This window comes from Oncorhynchus keta, chromosome 2 (genome assembly GCF_023373465.1).
Source record: "Oncorhynchus keta strain PuntledgeMale-10-30-2019 chromosome 2, Oket_V2, whole genome shotgun sequence".
NCBI lineage: Eukaryota > Metazoa > Chordata > Actinopteri > Salmoniformes > Salmonidae > Oncorhynchus > Oncorhynchus keta.
This window is the reverse complement of record NC_068422.1, coordinates 77391326-77415688: the sequence shown is the minus strand read 5'-3', so window position 1 is coordinate 77415688 and position 24363 is coordinate 77391326. Positions and strand designations below refer to the sequence as shown.

Here is a 24363-nt window from a genome sequence, read left to right as displayed (position 1 = left end):
GGGCCCATGTGGACAGCTGAGACAGCCACACATCACAGCGAAATCAGCCTGACATCGGCCTGACTACTCCCTTCAGCACCAATCACCTCACTAAGTTCCTGTTGTCACCGAATTGGGCTGGAATCGGAAAACTCCCCCACATGTCCTGCTGCTGTGCCAGTACAAATTAACCCATTTTGGCATCAGTGTCTTTGTTCTCTGCATATTTCTCCCAGTAAAATAACCTCCTCTTTGCTGTATAAAGCATAGCATTATTATATATCTTATCTAAGGTTCTATTTCTATGTTCTAGAACATGTTCAGTGTCTCCAGTCTTGAGAGTTATGGCAACCATATCAGGTGAAATAATTACGCATTAAAGCCAGAGGTGTGGTATACGGCGAATATACCACGGCTAAGAGCTGTTCTTTTGCACGATGCAACGCAGATTAACTGGACAAAACTCTTAGCCGCGGAGTGTCTGGATACAGCCCTTAGCCGTGGTTTATTGGTGATATACCACAACTCCCTGAGTTGCCTTATTCAATTTATAAACTGGTTACCAATGTAATTAGTCTTTTTTCGTCATGCCGTGGTATACTTAAGTGATAATGCCCGAGAAGCCGGTGTTTGGAGGATATACTGCCACGAGTGTTGTCAGGCCCAAGACAAAGTCGAGTGCCGGCAAACCGTGCCAATATATAATCCAAATAACGGCTTCTCGGGCATTATCACTTAAGTATACCACGGGTGTGTTATTTTGATGAATTTATTCATTCTGAATCTATGGACGCTACCCAGTCGTTCGTTCTAAATGCCATATTGTCTGGCAACGTTCTTATCCCTTGCTAGCTAGCCAACTACGGCTAATTTACAACCACGTCAAACGGTGCAGCCAGAATAACAACAAAGTAGCTGCATTTGCATAAACTATTCTCTAAACTATTCTCTATAAACATTTATTTGGATACATCCATAACAATGAGCTAATGAGGCACGACTTCACCTGGCATAGAACATGTGCTCTCTGTGTCAGGACACTGTTGTTCAGGAGCTAGTCAACAACAGAGCTAAATCAAATCACTCAGGCTGGAAAGACCGCAAACTAGCTGCACTTTGTTTCGTTTGACTTGTTTTCTATTGATATATCCATAAAAATGATACCGATTCATGATTTCGAATGGCTGAGTCGGTCTCATCCCGAGACGTGCATTATTATGCGACAGTTGGAAATCGAATATTGGAACAATGTTGCAAATGTCAGAGACAGACAGCAAGGTTAATACAACTCTCCGCTGTTGAAAACGACATGTTAGTCTAAAAGAAATGGGAGAAAATGTCTAGATGTTTTTGATAGTGGAGATCAAGTTTATAAATTACCTGGCTGGGCTGATAAAACAGTGGATTGCACAGTCATATGGAACAGAGTGAATAGGCATTTTAAAGTCAGATTTAGCCGGTGGTACTTCAAATGGCCCAGAGGCTCAGGCACTTACAATCCACACTAGCCTCTAGCCTGCAAACATCAGAATCCTCCTGGATTTAATAAAAATTGTTGGTGTAATCAGATTAATTCATGGTGGGTTTTTAATTTGTTGCTGTCAAGAAATATCAGGCTTAGGAGATAAATTATGGATATCAGCTGACAACGTAACAAAAGCTGAATAAAACAGGATGCATCCTCTTCCACTCATCTGTGATAGTGAAGAACAGGCACTGAACTGTGTGTGTGTGTGTGTGTGTGTGTGTAGTTGACAGGATTAGGGCATTTAATTGTGAATTTGTGTGACAGTGAGATGAGAATCATACACAAAAGTCCTGGCATGAACTATGACCCTTCCAAGGTAGGATGACATCTCTATAACTCACAAGTAGCCTACATTTGAACACGCAAGAGGGGTGAATACTGTACTCGATACCATCTACTGCATCTTGCCTATGCCGCTCTGTACTCATTCATATATCTTCATGTACATATTCTTTATCCCTTTACACATGTGTATAAGGTAGTAGTTTTGGAATGGTTAGCTAGATTACTCGTTGTTTGCTACTGCATTGTCGGAACTAGAAGCACAAGCATTTCGCTACACTCGCATTAACATCTGCTAACCATGTGTATGTAACAAATACAATTTGATTTGACTAACTATGGGGTTCCCACTATAACAGTAGCAGTATATCACATACAGGCTTTTTAATCAATGTATTGTATTTTACCAGGCAGTTTGATTAAAAACGAAATTCTTATTTACAATGAAGGCCTGACGTAACATATTTATCTCCATCCATCCATGAGTTCTACTGGAGTAGACTACACAGTGCCAGCTGGTGGTGATCCATGGTAGTGGACTGTCAGCGCCATTAAGATTCATAGGAATCTAAAACGAGCCAGCCAGCCCAGACCATGGACAATTGTCCAAGCAACAGGGCTGGCGAGACAGGATGAGGGATGGAAACAGAAAAACACATGTGCGAAGGAGGAAGGCTTTGAGCCACAAAGAAAGAGACAAAAGCTGAAGATATTGAATCATGTTTCTTTCTTTACCAAACAAAAAAAAATACACAGTCACACAGACAAGGCCCTTAAAGCTGTTCCATTTGAGCTCTGCTCAGTTCAGGCTCAGAGTCATTCTGTGTGTGTGCCCTGTTTGCAGCAGAATATCACTGGAGGCGAGTGAAGGAACAGCCACCCCAGGGGAAAGAATGGAGACGAGAATGATATGATGAGAGGAGCTTTAGTCTGTTTGACTGACCATTGGAAATGGAAACAGATCAGCTGACACAGAACACTGCAGCTTCACACCTTGAAGACTCTTTTGGCACGTCAGCTATATCCGTTTTCACACCCTCAAAACACTTCTACATTCTAAAACAGAGCTGTGTGAGAGAATTATTTTCGGCTCAATCTGTGAAGTCACAGGTTCTGACAAGCATTTCGCTACACTCGCAATAACATCTGCTAACCATGTGTATGTGACCAATAAAATGTGATTTGAAGACCACAGGAACAAGCCATAGTTAGAATACCTTATTCACAGTTCAGTCAAATAAGATTCATTGGCCCAAGTGTATGTATGAACCCAGGGGGTATGTAAAGTGTGTGGAATGGCTGTATTTCCTCTGTGTAAATGAATATTTACCACATTGGAATGTGTGTAATAGCATAATGACTAAAGGTTCACTTCATATGGAACAAACACCCAGGGCATCCCCAGTGGCCCACTGCCCTGCTGTTACCTCTATCATCCAGGACATTCACATGACTGAATAGTACCCAGGTGCTTTCAGAGGGGAGCCCCCTCTCCCTGTGATGTCAGTGTGGACTGTTGACATTCTTTCCACACTGTTCAGATGGAATGATTTATTCATAATCATGGTAGCATAATAAACATTGAAAGCACTGACAGTTAAACCCAAGGCCTCTGGCACGGCATGCACACACCCAACCCCAGCACTCTCTACACGAAAACGTTCTTATATCCTTCAGTCTGTCTTTTCTTGGCTTCTTTTGGTTCTTTATCCTTCAATTATATTTTAATATAAAACAAGCCCACATATGATGAATCGACTATGTTGAGAAGTGCCCCTCCCTCCCCTGTCCTGTGTAGAGTAAGAGATAGGCGCTTCCCAGCGGAGGCTCTTTATGTACTGGCCTCTTTTCCTCTGCAATGTTCTCTTTAACAGACATAGAAGAACCTGTTCTGGAGCCAGAGGGAGAGAACTGCACAACCAACCTCCCCCAGAAAAATTATTTAAAAATATTTATTTAAAAAATGAATAAAAACTGAATAGTCCGAGTGGAGGAGTAGGTTCTGGAAGCTGAGGGGGTCTGGAGCTCTGTATACTGAAAGCACTTTGGCACATAGCCAAAGCCCCAAGTAAGGCCCCATACAGGAGAGTGAGACAGACAGCATGCAGCGCCACACTACCAACCAACACAGATACAGGAATGATCAAGGCACAGAGAGACAGACCGAGTGAGATTGAGAGCACCTGACAAACATGTGGAGGAAAAGGCCAGCCTCCCCATTATCACATTTTTTGAGAAGAAAATAAGAAGAGTTTGAGGAGGTGACAACGTCACAGTAAAGAGACTGGGAGAACAGTAGGAGGAAGGGGGTAGAGGGAGGCTGATGGACTGGACAGAGGAGGAAAACAACCAGCTGACAGAAAGCTATATAACACATACAGGACTTCTGTTCCTTTCTTTCAGAAGAGTAGAGGGGGAATGTAACACAGGGGAGGGTTTACTACAGTCCCAGAGGAAAACAGGTACAGCTCAGTTATCAGGTAGGGTGTGGTGTGGTCTACAGGTGAAGCAGGCAGATGAGTTCCGGTCCTGCTTCAGTTAGTTTTCCCCAGCCCGGAAGCTCGCTCCCTCCCTCCGCTCTAGTCTGCTGTGTCTTCCCCCTCTGCCCCTCACATGTAGAGCTCCTTGGCTCTGATATGTGACAGCTTGTCTCTCAGCATGCGGAAGGAGGGCCGCAGCCCCACGTCCAGGGTCCAGCACTGCTTCATGACGTCGTAAACCACCACCGGGCAGCCGTCGGGGGCGTCCATCTTGTAACCCTTCTCCACCCTCGGCACCACCTCCTTCAGGGGCTGAGGAGCAGAGAGGAGGGCGTTATCAACCCAACCACATACTCTACTAGTACGTTCTAACATCCACTGCCTGAACAGTGGCTTCAACCTATCTGCCTGTGCACAAGCTTCACAGCTATTAAATGATACGAAATACATAACTCATATAGATATATCCATTTTTGCCTTGCATTGGAGAAAGCAATACAGATAAGACTGCTGCCCCTTGCTGGAGTCACCTTACAATGTCATACTTACAATTCTGGGGTAAGGCACACGCCCAAAGGAGTAGATCTCCCATAGCAGGATACCATAACTCCACACGTCTGACTTAGTGGAGAACCTCTGTGGAAGGGGCAGAAAGAGAGGCTGAGGTCTACACAAGACACCACAGACAAAGACGGAGCTTAGACGACACTATTTAAACATGCTACCTCCCTCCATCCAATCCTCGCTCTTTTTCCACCTTTACCTTCTCTCGCAGGGCTTCAGGGGAGGTCCATTTGACAGGCAGTTTGGCAGTGTCCTGTGTGGACGAGGCCTCCTTGGTCAGACCAAAGTCGCTGACCTTGGCGATGTTGTCGTCAGACACCAGCACGTTCCGGGCTGCCAGGTCTCTGTGCACAAAGTTATTGGCCTCCAGGTACTCCATGGCTTCACATACGTCACTGCACAGCAGGGGATAACGAGGAGAGGAGGAGTCACCAAATGGAGATGTGAGACACAGAGAGAGAAACAATGGGATCACTCAGCCAAGACAAAACTAATTTCACTGTAGATAAGTGATACCAATAGCTATTTAAAATACTTTGTTTTCTGGCATCCTCTCCAGGGAAATCACATTATAATTGAATAAAGAAATCCAATAATGCAGAACTTCCTGAGGATGACTTACAGTGAGAATTTGAGTAAACAGTCTCCTCCCAGCACGGTCCGTCCTCGAGAACGGAGGTAGTCCACTAGACTGCCCTGTGGTGGGGGGGAAGAGGGGGACGGCTGTCAAGCTGGGAAGCAGGAACAGACCCTATCATAAAGACAGTGGACTCCAGCCCACAGCCTAGATAAGAGTAGTCCCTGGACAAGCAATAGACTAGACTGAAGTACCTTGGCCATGTACTCTGTGACGATGTAGAGACTGCCCCTCTCCTCTACGATCACCCCCAGCAGCTGAACCAGGTTGTTGTGCCTCAGTTGCCTGCAGGGAAGAGGGTTTTAGTGACATAGCTACGCACTAAGGTGTACAGACACAGTCAGAAGGTTTTAGAGAAAGTGGGTAAGACCATAAAACAGAATGGGTTTTTTTGCGAATTTTTTTTACCCCCTTTTTCTCCCCAATTTTGTTGTATCCAATTGTTAGTAGCTACTATCTTGTCTCATTGCTACAACACCCATATGGGCTCGGGAGAGACGAAGGTTGAAAGTCATGCTTCCTCCGATACACAACCCAACCAAGCCACGCTGCTTTTTAACACAGCGGTCATCCAACCCGGAAGCCAGCCGCACCAATGTGTTGGAGGAAACACTGCACCTGGCAACCTTGGTTAGCGCGCACTGTGCCCAGCCCGCCACAGGAGTCGCTGGTGAGACAAGATATCCCTACCGGCCAATCCCTCCCTAACCCGGACGACGCTATGCCAATTGTGCGTCGCCCCACGGACCTCCCGGTCGCGGCTGGTTACGACAGAGCCTGGGCGCGAACCCAGAGTCTCTGGTGGCACAGCTGGCGCTGCAATACAGCGCCCGTAAGCACCCGGGAGGCAAAACAGAATGGTTGAGACTTACGTCATGACGGAGGCCTCGGCGATGAACGCCTGGGCAGTGGCGTCGTGTTTGATGCACTTCACTGCCACCTTGGTCCCTCTGTAGTCCCCCACCATCACATCTGAACAGATACGTAGAGATGTAACATTGGACAACGACACACAGATCTCACACGGGGATGGAAAGAGACATCTTTATCAGCGCTGGTCTCAGTTAGGATCTTTACCTCCAAACTCCCCTTTCCCAATGGTCTGGATGAGCTTGAGTTCCTTTCTGTTCAAGGCCCAGCCACCTGTGGAGCAGCAACAGAGAGAAAGTCAGACTCCGGTTCCAGCAGATCTAATGCAACATCATCCTTCCCCAGACAGAGCAAAGCACAAGGTTAAAGACTTACTGCTGATTAAGCCTAGGTTTCCTGTACTACAGAAGATGAAGACAGACTGAGTCACTGTGTATTCTTACAGACCAAGAGTGACTCAGAGAATGGAAACACAAGGTTAGTAAAGTGTTCTTACTCCTGGAGAATTCATCCTGGGCGGCCACCGTTCCCTCCATCAGCTTTGGCTTGATGAGTCTGGTACAGAGGCCGTCGGCATCTTTAGTGTAGTGCTGAATGGAGATCGGCGAGAGAGAACATGGTGAGTTGGATAGTGTGTGTATTAACAGTAGCTGCATAGCCACACTGAGGAGGTAGAACTGCATTGTCAACCGTATGTCAAAGACCAGACAACAAAGAGCGGGAGTCAAGAAGGCTCTCAGCAGTCTGGGGTGAAAAGGATGCTGGGATTGTAGGGCTAGTGGGGACTCTGCTAGTCAACAGGAGAAGCATGGAAATTGTGTGTTTGGTGGCGAGGTCACTAACCACAACTTCACTTTTGATACACTCACATAATCCTGTCGACACCAACTGGTCTCCATGTGATCATATTAACCAGTCAAACACACCGGCCATCCTTTTTACCTGTGATTAGTTTGTTAAATCAATGGAGAAGCACCCAGTCATAGAGTGTAATCTGACTGCCACTGTCTGTTTTACATGTGAGTAGCATTCACAACCACCAGATGGCAGCATGGTATAGGAACTATTGCCTCTGTACAAGCTACTAAACAAATATATTCATGTCAACACTGTATTTGAGCTTTAAAGACTCATCAAATTAACACATTTCTGAATTGTTGCAGTTATGAAACCAAGGTTATATAACTGATATTTGGACAATACAATACTCAATGTGCCTGAATACACACTTGAATCTCCACACATAAGTACCCACCATCCATAATAACCCAAGTACTTAACATGTGATTGACTAATCCCTTAAATGCAACAGTGTTTGATTTCCATTATGTGGTTAACACCACAAATGTGGGTCTTTTGACAGGGAAGGACAACGTGTGTGTACCAATGTGGAGCCTGTTGTGACAGGCTAGTGAGAGCAAGGGGGAAAAGAACAAGCTAAAAATCACAAGAATGTGAGAGCGGGGGGAGGCGAGAGAGAGCGGGGAGACGAGAGCGAGAAAGCGCAGAAGGAATAAGCAGAGGATTGTGGTGGAGTGATAATAAGATTGAGTGTGCCAGTTAGACAGATGGTCCTCGATGCCAGTGTGCAGATTCCTGCCTAAATCCCAGCAGCGCCTCTGGGAAAGAGATGAGCGTTAATTAAAGTGCGATTGCAAACAATCTCGCTAGAAGCCATCTAGCTAGAAGCCTGATGGAGCGTCTTATCTCTGGGGAAGAGAGACCTTTCCCACCATGACCCCCTTCCTCCCTTAACACACTAACTCAGCCCTACTGCTGTAGTAGAAGCTGTCTAATAGACCACACAGTAGACGGAGGTCTCCCTCCACTAGGACTGGGAAATTACAGGGACCGAACGATATTATGGTACTTCGGTGCCGATTATATTTGTATTGCCATTTGATGTTCCAAACATATTGCTCACTATAGGTCTGCTGCAGAGAGACGAGAGCGCACAAGAAAATGAGTTTTGATCAGTCATGGAAATAAGTGCTGAAAACATGTTGGCTCCCTATTTAAAAAGACAGAACAAGCTATAGGATGAAAAAAATACCAGGTACGGCCGACTAGCGCTTGCTAACGTTAACTTAAATCCATATGTGGAGTCAAAGTATCAATATAATACATTTCCCAAAATAATATTGATCGCTCTCCCATCAATAACCTCCACCCCCTTTGCCTTCTCTAACTATGTGACTAAGCATCCTTGACAAGTACTTGACCACCATACAGGATAGGCAGTGCGAGAGCTGAGGGAGTAGCCTAAACAGTAAGAAATAGGGAGCGTGTGGGACAGGCTGACACCGCCTTACCTCCACCAGCTGCATGAGGTTCTGGAAGAACTCCTCCTCGTCGATGCTGAGCTTGCCGTTGTGGTAGATGATGCGGTAGTGCTCCACCTTGCCGTCACAGCTGACACACAAGGTGTAGTCCCCAGGGTAGTTGGTGCTCTCCCTCGCCAGGAACAGACCCGTCTCTGGGGGGTAGAGGAGGAGCTCTGCCTGCTCCCTCGTTATCTTACCATGGAACCATCTGGAGATGGACACGAGAAGGAGAGGAGAGGGACAGGACACAGAGATAGGGCCTTAGTGGACTACAGAAAATTACCATACCAAGGTCATTAAAAGGGCAAAAAGACCATTTATAAGTAGATGGGAGATCTACTCATTATTATTATTATTATTATTATTGCAAACATGCAATGTTGGCCATGTAACACACATACAAAGCCCTGTATTAAAGAGTTGATAAACAGTCAGTTATAGACAAGTTAAAGGGGACAACAGCAGTAGATCAGCACAATGTAAGGCAGTGGCATTTCTAGGCAGTTGTACTTAGAGCAGTGGAGTGAGTCTGTCTGTCTCTCAAGGAGCCAGTGAGAAAGTGCCTTGATGTAAACAGGAAACGGCCACAAAAACACACAGGCAGGTAGAGTCTGAAACTGACACAGGCTCTGCAATAACAGGAAAATGCAAAGCAGCACAGGGCAGGCTAGACTCAGAGCAGGGCCTACCAGACCCCTCTATCACAGAGGTGAGACCTCACTGAGGAGGCTTTTAGAGAGAGCAGCATAGAGTCTCATCCCCTCAGAACACAGTCTATGAAAACTGCCCCCGGCTGACCACAAGGCAAGCTGCAGGGCACAGGACTTAAAAAGCTCTCTTAGGGAAAACACACACGGTTCCCTTCTTTGTTTTAGCTCAAGCTATTAAACACAGCCTCCATCTCACCTCATGTAGAAGATCTACTGGCTTCTAAAAGCCCTTTCTTGGCTTTTACGTTAGGGTCTACTACAGATAAGAGATTAATGATCCTAACACAGAATCCCCCAGCAGTATGGAAACAGGAGCAGCAGGAGGTCCACAGGGGTCTCTCTGGGGGCTGGTGAGTTAAGGGTAATCAAAGTGTGTAATTGATTTACACACGTCCCTCCCTCTGTTGCCCAGCACCAAGACAGAGACAGAGCAGGGCCTGTGCAAAGCGGCTTAATGCGGAGAGAGGATTGAGTTGATTAGATCAGCGAAGCTGCTTCTCCATGGACAGCAGCCTCCTTAACTCCCATTAATCTGAGAACAGGCGCCAGTAAGCCAGCAGTCAGCCAGACACTGAGTAACCAACAGCCAAAACACAGGAGGAGCACACAGGAGCTACCAGCCAAACATATGACCAACCAGTCAAACACAAGCGGAGCACACAGAAGCAATCAGTCAGACCATTTAATGAGGAAGCAGGGCATGTAATATGTCATTTTTGTTGCAGTTTGTGCTATTCATTAGTCGTACGATGGGAGAAAGGGAAAACAGGCTGCTAGAAGTAAGGGGAAAATAGAGAAAGGAAGGACAGTGCGGAAGGAGGTAGGAGAGACTGCAGTGAGGAGGGAACTGAGGCCTTTTGCCAGTCTTCTTTAGGGTGGTGCCGTATTTCCCTCATTACCAACAGTGTAGAAGATTACCAGCAGGTGGAAGCAGTGAGCTATGAGGTCAAAGAGCAGCATCTCTCAGGGTGTGTAGACCAACATAACCAAGAACACAGCTGACACTGTTGGTTATATAAGCCAACAGGGAGCGTTTTCCCCAAGACATCTGTTACCAATTCGTAAAAACATAATAACCCCCCTCGGACTCTCGCCACTAACCACCGCTCTCTGAGGGGATCCACAGGGCTGATGCATCATTAGCTGTACTTACAGAGAGTTGACTCTCTTACAGCTGAAGGAGAGTATGAGTGCAGTGGACACCACTCAGTCCCTGAACTGGTGCCCTCTACTTCATAAGGACAGTAAACCCACCGACTCCCTCTAGCCAGCTCCCTGTACAGTGGAGTAGCTTTGCCTTTGTCCTTCCTTGTAACACTTGACTGGTCACCCTTCCCCACACTACTTGAGCTTTCCTCTGCTCAGCTGGGCAGTTAAGCTCAGAAGATGGGGATGGTGGGGGAGAGAGTCGTGAGTGAGTGAGTGAGAGAGAGAGAGAGAGAGAGAGAGAGATCCCCATCAGTGTGTTTTGGTCCAACATATTTGAGTGCAGCAACCTCAGCCTTGTCCTGTGTGTGTGTGTGTGTGTGTGTGTGTGTGTGTGAGAACTCAGATTTCCTCCTGGCCTCCAGTTTTATTCCATTTGCATAAGTCTCATTTTTTTTCCTCCCTCTTTTGAAATAGCTGTCCCTTCAAATCGCAGTGCCAGTTCACCCCACCCGCAGTGGCAGGCAGCCACCCAGAGACCAGAGGGGACAGAGAAGCGGCAAAATAATAACAAATCAATTACCAACGTCTCCTATCAGGCCTTTGTAACACTCAAACTCTAATGAACTAAGCCCCATATTCATACCTTTATTATACAGTGAAACATGGGAACTTCACAGGTAAGGGCATATCCTATGTGACAGATCAGCAAGGTACTCGTGTACTTACGGCATAAGACTGAGTTTCCCCCCCGACTTGACCCCTTCCCTTTTCTGGACGTAGTTAGCTGGGATGGTTCCCTCTCTGCCCACTGTGTTCTTCGCTTTGTACCAGTTGGGATCCTGAAATAGCAGCAGAAACACCCTTTAAAACCGAATATGCATCTCTTTGCTTCAGGTCCTGAGCTACAGGCAGTTACCCAAGTCTACATAATTTTAGGTGAAAATTAGAAGAAGAAAAAAAGGTCCAATCCTTAAGGTTAACACCGCTGTAGAACTACACAAGTCCAGCACAACAACGGTTTCACACAGTATAGACAGGTGAGCCGTGCTTACCCTGGTGACTCCGATTATGGTCAACACATCTCCTTTACAGAAAGGCAGGTCCTGTTCATTCGTCGACTGGAAGTTGTACTTGGCTACACACTCTGTGCCAGGCAACCATGGCACCTAGGTCACGAGTGAAGAGGAGAGGCGCTGTTATAAACACTGAGATTGACTACAGTGAAAGGTTACAGATAGTCATAGCTTGGACAAGTGAATTGCATTTACGCCATTGACACTCCAGGGAGAAATATATTGCCATCGCGGGTTACAGTAACACATTACAAGAATATAAAAAGGTCTACTATTCAAAAAGGTAGCTATGCTGGTTTGTCCTATACGCTGTTCAGACCATATAGCATGTGGGCCTATTCTATAGGCATTAACAGGCTCCCACGTCTAACCGGTGGTGTTGTGGCATCAGTGTTTTGAATAACATACAACCATGACCCCTGTGAAGACGTTATCAGTTAGAGGCAATGACAGTACAAAGCAGCAGGTGTGTGCGAGTGTGTGTGTGTGTGTGTGTGTGTGTGTGTGTGTGTGTGTGTGTGTGAGTGAGTGAGTGAGTGAGTCAAGGTGCATCCAAAATGGCACCCTATTCCCTCGAGGCTCTGATCATAAGTAGTGCATTATATAGGGAATAGGGTGGGACGCAGCCACTATCCTCATATAACCTGGTGTATTCCTGAAGCAATGCACTACACACAGCTGTGTGTGTCTGATATCGTTATCAGGACACACATCCCTCGATCATTTTCCGATAGGAGTCAAAGAGAGATGAGTGTCACAGGGGGAGCGATGTGAGAGTTATGTACTGTTGTGTGCCAAAGATAAAAATCATTTGGGTTGATAAGCAAATGTGAAGACTGGGGATGTCAGTCATGCTATGCTGCTGCTGGCAGATGAAAAGCAGAGGCACTAATGTCGGTCAGGAAATATGACATTTCTGAAAGAGGCACGGCACATTAGAATGCGTGTGTAAGTAGGATGCATGCGTTCTTTAGTGATGCATGGGTTGACTCAAACTGCAGCCCCCGTTGTTATATCTGCAGGGCAGGCGCGTTTAGGGTCATGACATTGTGTGGCTGAAGGGTGGGTGGCGGGTTGAATAAAGAGAAAATACCTTTAAAAAAAAAATTGAAAATGTAAAGGTATAATTGTGCAATTTATATCAATAGGCTACATTGAGGTTCTTTAATTATTTTAGGCTATATGTCATTAGCATGTCAGCCTGAGCTTTAGGGCCCAGCTGTACACGTGTCAAATAGCCTACATGCCAATCACAAAATACTTTCGAGAACGGGCAGAGAAACTGAGTTTAATTCAATAAGAATAAATAATATATAATAATAATATATGCCATTTAGCAGACGCTTTTATCCAAAGCGACTTACAGTCATGTGTGCATACATTCTACGTATGGGTGGTCCCGGGAATCGAACCCACTACCCTGGCGTTACAAGCGCCATGCTCTACCAACTGAGCTACAGAAGGACCGCATAAAGCTGTGGAATGGAGAGTAGAAAATAAAGAGAAGGGAAGGCCAGAAAGGTAATGTTTGGGAAAGATTTGGTGAAGTGGTAAGAGGATGATAGCAGTGTTGTGCGATGGATCTGTACAAATTCGACAGTCACAAGATGGGGACATCAAATAGGCCTATGGTACGTCAAGGGAACTGTAGCCTACTGTTCAGGTGGGTTAAATGGACACTGAAATCTGGACACTACTACCTCTCATAGCCTTAATATTAACTCCTGCAGAAGCATTTCTTGCAATAAAACTTATGCAAATGTTGGCAACATTTTTACTCAGGAACAGGAGTGGAGAAATCTGATTTTCTTTCTGCGAATGTGCAGTTAGATCACATCTCTAAAGGGGGTATATTTATTGGAATCATAAAAGCAGATAGTATGTCAAACACAAATTATGCACCAAGCAGAACTAAATCGGATCAGAAACACAATGGGTCGTATTCATAGCTTTCTATTTCCTTACAACCAGTCAAACTGATGTCATTTGGAAACTTTGCACAGACAATCTTCCCAGTTTTTTTTGCTATAGATAGCGAGATCCATCTCAATTTATTTAATTTCCCCCCCCTAACCTGGTACCTAAATGTCTTTTCTCCGCAAAAGAAGCAGGGACGACAGAACTTGACCGATGTCAACTAGATTGAAGCATTCCTTCTATCGATTTATGACAATATGGTGAGTAAGGATTTATTTAGTCTTCTAGGGCAGCGGTTCTCAACTGGTGGGTGGTTATGAGTGATTCGTACGTGTTATAATTTATGAAGAAATACTCCAGTCTAAATGAAAATGGCCAGGTAGAAAGTGTGTAGAAATGAAGACAAACTTATACATTTAAATCACAGATTTGTTTTTCTTCAACCACATCATTTGCAATATAGAGCTATTAGCAGCACTATTTCGTTTGATTGTGTGGTCTCAAACCAGTGAGATTATTAACAGTCATCAAGAACATGTGCAAAATGCTATTGGGCCTCAGTTTTTCATATAGTCCGATGGTTGCGGATGGGTTATTAGAAATTGCAAGCAGGGGTGAACAAACAGTTGACTTGTCCACTACTAGCTCGCGTGTGTAGATGTGTTCCTCTCACCTGGATCCCAGACATGGTAAAGGGGGTGGGGGAGGTGTCCTCAGGCAGGTGTCACTGGTCAGCTGGTACCATCAGAGCTGCAGGATAACAGAAGAGAAGATAGTCAGCCAATCACCACGTATTGTGGTTCCCTCTGACAGACTAACACCAAACTGGAACAGGATGTATGCTCAGCCTGGTAGACAACCACATGTGGTCTGGTCACTAAGCAAAAGAGACCCAGATTTAAAATGTTACTCTGCTTAGTTCTGTTAAACAGCTTCAATCTGCAGTTTACTTTGTCAATTCAACTCAACTCAGTCGCTGTGAATAAGATTCACATGCAGAGGAAAAATAGCCTACTGTTACTACCTTGTTTTTCGACCAAGGTGCATGAACACTGGAACAACCTCATCTACTGCAAAAACACACTTAATGTGCTGTTGTAGACTGTAATAAAAGCCTACGTACTAGAATGAGTGAAATATAGGACAAAAAAATAAATATGACTCCTCTATGCAGATAAGCATTTAAGCGCCAATAATTGTGCCTCTCCACGGTGACCTTCAGAGCAAGGCAAATGCAGGAGAGTTGATCCTCCCAAATGAAATGTTGCCCACTGCTCTGATCTCTAAAGCTAAACCCACCACTATATCTCAGCTCATCTGTGTCAGGTAGGCCTCTGTGCTGCGAGAGCTGAATGATCTACAGTAGTGAGCAGTATGATCTGTTCTGGCTAGATCTAGCCTACAGTAAATGAGCAGTATGACCTGTATTGGCTGGATCTAGGCTACAGTAGTGAGCAGTATGATCCGTTTGGCTAGATCTAGGCTACAGTATGCAGGCAGAACACAGCAGATGCCTGGCCTGAAGGGTCTCTGTGGTCTGTCCCTGAGGATGAGAAAGAGGGGGCAGAGAAAATACTGGAGGCACACAACAAGGCCATACGGTTCATGCTGCATCAGACAAAGGCACACACAGCATGGTAAATTCCCCACATTAGGGCCAGTACAGTAGCTCACAACCTCATCTACCGCGCCTCTCACAACCTCATCTAACACGCGCCTCACAACCTCATCTAACACGCGCCTCACAACCTCATCTAACACGCGCCTCACAACCTCATCTAACACGCGCCTCACAACCTCATCTAACACGCGCCTCACAACCTCATCTAACACGCGCCTCACAACCTCATCTAACACGCGCCTCACAACCTCATCTAACACGCGCCTCACAACCTCATCTAACACGCGCCTCACAACCTCATCTAACACGCGCCTCACAACCTCATCTAACACGCGCCTCACAACCTCATCTAACACGCGCCTCACAACCTCATCTAACACGCGCCTCACAACCTCATCTAACACGCGCCTCACAACCTCATCTAACACGCGCCTCACAACCTCATCTAACACGCGCCTCACAACCTCATCTAACACGCGCCTCACAACCTCATCTAACACGCGCCTCACAACCTCATCTAACACGCGCCTCACAACCTCATCTAACACGCGCCTCACAACCTCATCTAACGCGCCTCACAACCTCATCTAACGCGCCTCACAACCTCATCTAACGCGCCTCACACTTCAGACCGCCCGAGAACAGGAAGTGAGGGGGAAGTGAGAAGTGGAAGTGGCTGACTTGTATTTTCCCCGATGGCTTGGTGTGGGTGGGCAATCAGTGCCTCCCACCTCACTACAGACAGAGAAAATAGAGTCCCTGTGACCAGGGACTCTACTTACAGTCAACCTGTTTTAATAGTGCTGCTGTTTTAGTGTTTTTTAAAATTTATTTCACCTTTATTTAACCAGGTAGGCTAGTTGAGAACAAGTTATCATTTGCAACTGCGACCTGGCCAAGATAAAGCATAGCAATTCGACACATACAGAGTTACACATGGAATAAAAACAGTCAATAATACAGTAGAACAAAAGAAAACAAAAAGTCTATATTCAGTGAGTGAAAATGAGGTAAGTTAAGGAAATAAATAGGCCATGGTGGCGAAGTAATTACAATATAGCAATTAAACACTGGAATGGTAGATCGGCAGAAGATGAATGTGCAGGTAGAGATACTGGGGTGCAAAGGAGCAAAATAAATACCAGTATGGGGATGAGGTAGATAGATAGATGGGCTGTTTAGGCTAAGTACAGGTGCAGTGATCTGTAAATTGCTCTGACAGCTGGTGCTTAAAGCTAGAGAGGGAGATGTGAGTCTCCAGCTTCAGAGATTTTTGCAATTCGTTCCAGTCATGGGCAGCAGAGAACTGGAAGGAAAGACGACCAAAGGAGGAATTGGCTTTGGGGGTGCTGCTACCTGCACGAGTGGGTGCTGCTATGGTGACCAGTGAGCTGAGATAAGGCAGGGCTTTACCTAGCAGAGACTTGTAGATAACCTGTAGCCAGTGGGTTTGGCGACAAGTATGAAGCGAGGGCCAACCAACAAGAGGTCGCAATGGTGGGTAGTGTGGTGGTATTGTCCAGTCTGTCAATGTTGTGGACAGCAGCCCCATCCAGCCAGATACTGATAGTAACACAGTGCTTTCGGAACTCCATAAATGTACTGTAGAATTCTAGTGCTATTAAATTACGCATGTCCAGAAGGCCTGGGTGGGCTGGCTGGCCTCATCCATACAACCACTACAGTGTATCAATGGCCTCACAGCACAGCACTGTTAGTTCTACATCCTGTTCTAAAACAGGAAGTTGGCTAATTGCAGACTGCTGCAGACCTGTATGCAAACTGACAGAGCCAAATATAGCAGCTCTGGTATACCCAGAGGCCACCCACTTTTCTATTTGCCTTAGTGTCAGTCAGTGCAAAGGGAAAGAATCACACCAAAAACCTGTTGTTTTTAATAATAAATACACATCTCTAAATCGAGCCTACTTCCATCGTCCTCTAAAATGGACTGAATATCCTCCTCACTTCAGTGTCAGTCAGCGTATGTGTGTGAAACAGCCATATGCCACCATCCATGGCTCCTGTAGTGCTGGTGAAAGGAGATGATTCTACACAGAGCCGGTGAGGAGATCCAGGCAAGGTTTCTGAACCAAGGTAGGAAGGCGGATTACGTCTGAGAAATGAGCTCAACTCCAGCAGCAGTGTTGACGTACTGAGGTCAAAGACAGAGCTGCTTAGAGCCCACTCAGCAAGTCTAGTTCACTGAGGTGCCTACACACACAGCCATGTGAGTGATGCTCTATACCTCGGAGTGTAATCTCCTCCTTTCCCACTCATCCCATCTATTCTTTTCAGCTCTCGCAGGCTCCCTGATGATATCGCTACCATGGAAATCCACCGAGTGATGTAACACACTATAAAACCATGATAACTACCTCTTCATATCGTAGAATTCTCCTTTCTCTGCTGAGTTCAATGACAGTCATTAGGTGCTCCATTTAGGCTACAGTCACACGAGGTCTACATCAATTCATTCATAGAGCCAAGAAATACTGCTGAGAAAGAGACACCGTACTACAGACAACCATAAACTACATTTTACAAGCACAGCGCTCTGCTGAGGTATCTAGTTGGAAAAACTTTACGCCACTCTCCAGTGAGTGTAAAAAACATCTCTGAAAGGAAAACCATCCACCCAAAACCTCTCAGTACTCCTTTCTAGCCATCTAGTGTTGAATGAACACAGACAGTATCCACAGCAAAATCTATTATTTCTACCATGTCATGCTTGTGTAGTCAACAAGCACTAAGCAAGTAGGTACGGTATATATGTTTGCCAGAAGAGCCTCCCCAGATGGATAGCATTGCATCAGCTTCATGTGAAGTCTTCACGTGAAGATCATTCTGCTTGTGCAGTCAACGTGCTATTGATTGTTTTCCTGTGCTGGCTCAACTCTCCATGGCTGCAGCTGGTCAGAAGTGGACAGTAATTCACACTTTCAAAAACCACACAATCATGATTAGGCCTACAGTATGTAACAACTATGCCAGTGGGAGACAGAAAGAGTGTTGCGTATGTACCACATTGTGAAAACTCTATTCTGAGTAGTATATGCTGTTGAGAAACATTAGCTTACATGACAGGTTGCTCCAGGTAGAAATGGATGGTGCACAGAGTTCACATTTCAGAACTCAACTACTTTACATGACCCGAGTGTCTGGCAGTGGCGGTCGGTGCCGTTCAAGATTAGGGAGGAACATTTGTTTTTACTGAGCATGGCCTTATTTATAGGCCTTATTTATATTAAAGCATATTGGCTGACTGTTCTTCGTATTCCACATCAACATAACGTTTATAGGTTTAGGCTACTAAATGATACTCTAAATGTACCTTCTACCCATCACGAGGTTGCTACAACGTAGCCTACAAATGACAGTTCATAACATAGGTGCACAGGTCAAGAGACAAAATTTGAGTAATCAAGGTGAGACAGTGACACGTTCAATACCGCCTTGAACACTCATTAGTCAAAACAGTTGAAATGAAAACAAAAATCACTTTCCATTGGACAAATTCAGGTAGGTCCCTCCCAGTTTAATTCAGTTTGATTCTATTTAAGAAATGTTTGCAACAGAATTGGCAGAATGAATTCACCCCTGACCTTTTGGTCCTTTAAAAACCTGCTGTATGTTAAATTGTGCGCGATAGCTTGGAAAATGACTCTGGATGACAATGTGTTCCAAAATAATTTAAATCCACTTAGTTTCCTTGCCACAATACTAATGATATCTAAATACTTGTATCATCCCAGCCCTAGTTGTAAACATATTAACGTTATAGTCAACCAAATAGAACTTAACTGTTAGTAATCCCACAGTCAAATCCAAGTGGACAATCACACAGTACAATGTACAACAAGCAGTTACACAGGCAGGCCCCGGTGGCAATAAAACTGAAAGCTTACCTTGGCTTGGAAGGGTTGCCGTGTTGGAAAGCCTTGGCCATCTAGCAAACATAAATAGCATTCCTCTCAGAATCAGGTTGTTGAGTTGATTTAATTAAACTGCAATAGTTGGTAAATCAAAGGTAAACTAAGAAATACATAGCTAGCACTCCCTCTCCCTGCCTCTTCTCCTTAATTTGAAGAAATTAATTTGTTCAAAACTGTTCAACTACTCACCAGAATGTATGCACTACAGTGCTAGATTGCAAGCATAAGCTATAGCTGTACTAGATTCATAACCTGATACTTTGATTGGATGGACAAGATGTTAACTTGACTAGGGTAGGGGGCAGCAGTCGGAATTTTGGATGAAAAGCAGGCCCAAATTAAACTGCCTGCTACTCAGGCCCAGAAGATAGGATATGCATATAATTAGTAGATTTGGATAGAAAACACTACAGTTCTCCAAAACTGTTAAAATAATGTCTGTGCGTATAACAGAACTGATATGGCAGGCGAAAACCCGAGGAAAAGCCAACCCGGAAGTACTATTATTTTGAAAGGCTGATTTTCTATTGAAAGCCTATCCACCATACAAAGACTTAGGACCCAGTTCACGAGCTCTGGCTTTCTCTACATGTGGTCAGTCTTCAGGCATTGTTTCAGGCTTTTACTCTGAAAAATGGAGGGAGATACAGCACACAGCCATGCGCCTGATCGGGAACGCGCCTTGGTTTCTTCTTTCCTATTGACGAAGCTTTTGTCCGGTTGAAATAGATTATTTATGACAAAAACAACCAGAGGATTGATTTTAAACATCGTTTGGCACGTTTCTACTAACTTTTATTGTACTTAAAAAAATAAACTTTATCTGGACTTAGTGCATGCGCCTTAAGCATTCGGATCACTGGACAAAACGCGAAAAAAAACGGGGGAAAAAGGTAGGCATTTGGTTATAAAGAGGGACATTATCAAACAAAAACAAATATTTGTCTAACATGGAAACCTGGGAGTGCCACCAGACGAAGATCAAAGTTAAGTGATTAATTTGAATGCTATTTCTGACTTGCGACACTCTCCTTGGCTGGAAAATGGCTGTGTTACGGATGCCAGTATCCTGTGTGTGTGTGTGTGTGTGTGTGTGTGTGTGTGTGTGTGTGTATCCTGTGTTCTTTTCTCTCCTTCTCCCCTCACAGGTGAAAATCATCACTCCCCAATCAGTCACCAATCCAATCATCAATCAGAAGACACCTCCTCCTGTTTCCTACCCTATCACAGTTCCTTTCCCTTGGTTTAAAAACCCTGTCAGTTGTTTGCTCTAGAGCTCAATCTCTCTGTAAATGCCATATCTGTAGGTCTCCGTTTCACTCTCTTTGTGTAGTAACCTCATAGCACTTTGTCCTCACCTGTGAGTATTGTTTTTGGTTATGGTGTTTGTTTGTTTGCTGGTGGGAAAAGGGGAAACCAAGACAAGTCGCCCATGGGCATACACTACCCGTAGGTAGACTTTGTTAAATACACTAGTTAGAACTGGGCGGACCACCAACTGTATTTTTGGTTAGTTAGTTAGCTGTTGTTAAAGTAGGCTAGTCTAGCTTAGGGGTGTTTTTGAATACTTGTTTCTTTCCTTGGGTCCAGCTCAGCCCCTTTTCCTGCCCCCATTACCGTGTGTTTTCAAATAAACCTAGAGTTTGATGGTAGATTTCAGTTGTCCTGGTTATTTCGTTCACACTTTGTCACCATTATAAATTTGCCTGAGTTATGTTACGGGTCTCATTACCATCCCCCCTGGACTGTCGGGCCAAAACATAAGTGGGGGCTCGTCCGGGATTTGTCATAACTGACACCCAGGCTGTATGGGTTTCTGTGGATAGGTGCAGACCTAACATAAATCGCAAAGTGTGCTTTCTCTGTAAAGCCTTTTTGAAAATCAGACACAGCGGTTGCATTAAGAAGTTTATTTGTATGTTTAACACTTGTATCGTTTATCAATGTTAATGACGATTATTTCTGTAATTTGATGTGGCTCTCTGCACTTTCACCGGATGTTTGTTTGAGACAATGCATTTCTGACCATAACGCACCAATGTAAACTGAGATTTTTGGATATAAATATGAACTTTATTGAACAAAACATACATGTATTGTGTAACATGAAGTCCTGAGTGCCATCCGATGAAATTCAAAGGTTAGTAAGTAATTCTCTCTCCATTTCTGCTTTTTGTGACTCCTCTTTGGCTGGAAAAATGGCTGTATGGTTCTGTGACTAGGTGCTGACCTAACATAATCGCATGGTGTGCTTTCGCAGTAAAGCCTTTTTGAAATCGGACACTGGTTAGAGTTACAAGAAGTTTCTTTAAAATGGTGGATAATACTTGTATGTTTGAGGAATTTTAATTATGGGATCTCTGTTTTGAATTTGGCGCCCTGCAATTTCAATGGCTTTTGCTCGAGGTGGGACGCTAGCAGGTCCCACTTGTACCAGAGAGGTTAATTCATAATGCAAGGGGTCTGATCGCTTGGATGACTTCCTTCAGAAGTCATTACTGTTAAAGTCCATGGAAGGGGATGAGAACCATGAGCCTACTAGTTGTTCAAGTCAGAGGAGGATTGAAAACATCTGTCCTCCAGCTACACCATGGTGCTACCATAGAGGGTGCTGTTGAGGCTACTGTAGAAATTCATTGCAACAGTGTTTTTTAATCAATTATTTGGTGACATGTTGATGTTATGTTAAGGAGTTTCATGGTAGGCTCAGAGGTTACAGGTGTGTGTGCTGGGCCTGTAGCACAGAGTTTGTATTATAGAGTTTACTGGCAGCAAAGAAAGGTACGGGGAGAAATATGGAAATGTGACCTGACTACGCAAATACAGAGCAACAGCTCACACATTCACAGTTCCGTGGAGTGGTCCGATGTTGACGAGACAAGTGCATAACTGTCCACAACAGATGACTCAATAGTTATGTTTTGAATGTGAAATTTTTACACGATTGATTAGCCTAACCACACCAAAATCACAATATAGGTCAACTAAAAAACATTGTCATTGCACAGAGTATGGATATCACAAGTGAGATGTCATTAGTCTCTGCACAGAAGCATTGTGTAAACAATCCTATGGTGAGAAGCACAGTGAGTCCAGTGTTGTGACTGGTGTCCTCACAGCATCTACTTTCTACTAGCCTCAGCCTAACTGAGTGAGGAGAACTGAACATGGACCCTCCCTTGCAGAGTGCACAGTGAAAGTTTGAGGCATTGTGCGCTGTTATGAGTGTTGGCGGTTCTAAAGCAGGGCACTGACAGACAGTATCAGGGTGTTAAACTGCTCCAGTCAGACAAAGCACAGGCCTGGCTGTCACGGTGTTGTCTGCTGCCTCCCTCTTACTGTCCCTAGTAGCAGGAACCAGGAAGTGGGCTCCAATTAGTGTTAGCGCAGTGAGACACGATGTGCCCTGAGATAAAGCAGCCTCGCTCCCAGAGTCTAATAAGCCCTTCTGTTCTTTTCATCTGTGTCTGCCCTAACCCTGTGTCCCACTGCCCCAGTAGCATAGAGAGAACAGACAAACAGCACAACGTGAGCTCATGAGTAACATGGCACAAGCATTTCGCTACACTCGCATTAACATCTGCTAACCATGTGTATGTGATAAATAAAAATTGATTTGACTTCCACGACAGGACCAGGTCAGCACCCCTAGCACAGAGAAGACCGACACAGGTGACTCCGAATATCTGGCAATTTCTCTAGCAAAATGCTGGCAAGCTTCCTCAGGGTAGGTGTTTGCCAACGTCTACATAAAAAGGCACCACAAGGGACACACTATACTTACAACTGGGTTAGTTTCGGTATACAAATAGAATACACAAGCCTTTGTGGGGACACAAAGCTAAAAGTGGAACAAGTGCAACAGCGAGAAGAGAATGATTATATTTGAGTGAAATGATCAGCCTAGATCTGAATTCCCCTGTTCAAGAGTCATGTGGAGCAGCTATGGGAGGAGTAATCCATCTGAGGGAGAGAAAGGAAAATACAGAGGAAGAGATGGTAGAGCAAGCGATGGGCCTTCAGGAAAAGAGACAAAATAGAAAGACAGAGGGAGGTATGTGGGCATCCCTTCGTAGTACTCCCCTCCACCTCATTAAACAGAGCACGTCTGGCTCTGCCATCTGCTGCACGCCACCTTTCCACCGCTCAATTCTCTGTTTTTAGACATGGTCCGTTCTTCACAGTCCCACTGAAACGGCTGGACCCATCTGTTGTTTATCTTGTTCTCCTACTCTTAGTTTCAGGGGGATAGACAGATAAACAACAGGCTGACTACATGTGAGAAGAGAGGTAGAGAGCAGGAGAGAGAGCTCGTGTTCAAACTGCTGAGGTCCTGACCGGACCGCTTCAGTCTTCAGCTCAACTGTCAACCTGACCGGATCTCATCCAGGCCCATCAGTAGTCTAGGCTACGTATTCCAGGCCCATACAAATACTAGACAGTCACCATATTACCCACAGATTGAAGGTTGAGACAGTACAAGAGAGCTGATGCTTTTCTTGTGGCCATCTGAGCGTGAGACCAACTCAGCAAATAGCCTAGGCGTAAGGTACTGTAGTTGTATTAAAGGCCCAGAGCAGCCATTTTTATCTCCATATCAAAATCATTTCTGGGTAACAATTAAATACCATACTGTGATTATTTTTGACCATTGTATTTGAAAACAAACAATTTCTCAAGCAAGATTTTGCTAGAACTGTCAGGAGTATTCTGAGTGGAGAAGGAAAAACAAAACTAGATGTTACTGGCAGAGAGGTTTGGAATGCTTTCTTACTGGTCTATTAGCTACTTTACTGATGTCACCAGGCAGGCCAAAACTCCATCCCATCAAAACCGACAGACATGTAGGCGGTATTTCCAAACAGCTCTTACACTAAAAAGGACATTCACCATTTTAGTATTACTCCAACCTCAGTGTGGAAATATACAGTAGATACAGTTGAATTCGGAAGTTTAGTGGAGTCACTAAAACTCGTTTTTCAACCACTCCAAACATTTCTTGTTAAACTATAGTTTTGGCAAGTTGGTTCAGACATCTACTTTGTGCATAACAAGTCATTTTTTCCAACAATTGTTTACAGACAGATCATTTCACTTATAATTCATTGTCACAATTCCAGTGGTCAGAAGTTTACATACACTAAGTTGACTGGGCCTTTAAACAGCTTGGAAAATTCCAGAAAATGTCACTTTAGAAGCTTCTGATTGACTTAAATGTCAATTAGTCTATTGGAGGTGTACCTGTGGATGTATTTCAAGGCCTAACTTCAAACTCAGTGCCTCTTTGCTTGACA

At 44.7% G+C, this 24363-nt stretch overlaps 1 protein-coding gene across 3 annotated transcripts in view; it reads right to left on the bottom strand.

The window, feature by feature from the left end:
- Positions 1 to 2501: 2501 nt before the first annotated feature.
- LOC118360599 (tyrosine-protein kinase CSK) overlaps positions 2502 to 24363 on the bottom strand; it is a 38882-nt gene continuing 17020 nt past the window's right edge. For all 3 annotated transcript variants that reach the window (XM_035739857.2, XM_035739841.2, XM_035739849.2), the window contains 12 exons: positions 14187 to 14263; positions 11576 to 11689; positions 11250 to 11362; positions 8653 to 8872; positions 6837 to 6930; positions 6548 to 6613; positions 6343 to 6442; positions 5665 to 5755; positions 5456 to 5529; positions 5033 to 5228; positions 4819 to 4905; positions 2502 to 4581 (listed from right to left, as the gene is read on the bottom strand). In XM_035739857.2, the coding sequence (XP_035595750.1) occupies positions 4399 to 4581; positions 4819 to 4905; positions 5033 to 5228; positions 5456 to 5529; positions 5665 to 5755; positions 6343 to 6442; positions 6548 to 6613; positions 6837 to 6930; positions 8653 to 8872; positions 11250 to 11362; positions 11576 to 11689; positions 14187 to 14201 (1353 nt within the window). In that variant the 5' untranslated portion in view covers positions 14202 to 14263 and the 3' untranslated portion in view covers positions 2502 to 4398. The remainder of the gene's footprint in view (positions 4582 to 4818; positions 4906 to 5032; positions 5229 to 5455; positions 5530 to 5664; positions 5756 to 6342; positions 6443 to 6547; positions 6614 to 6836; positions 6931 to 8652; positions 8873 to 11249; positions 11363 to 11575; positions 11690 to 14186; positions 14264 to 24363) is intronic.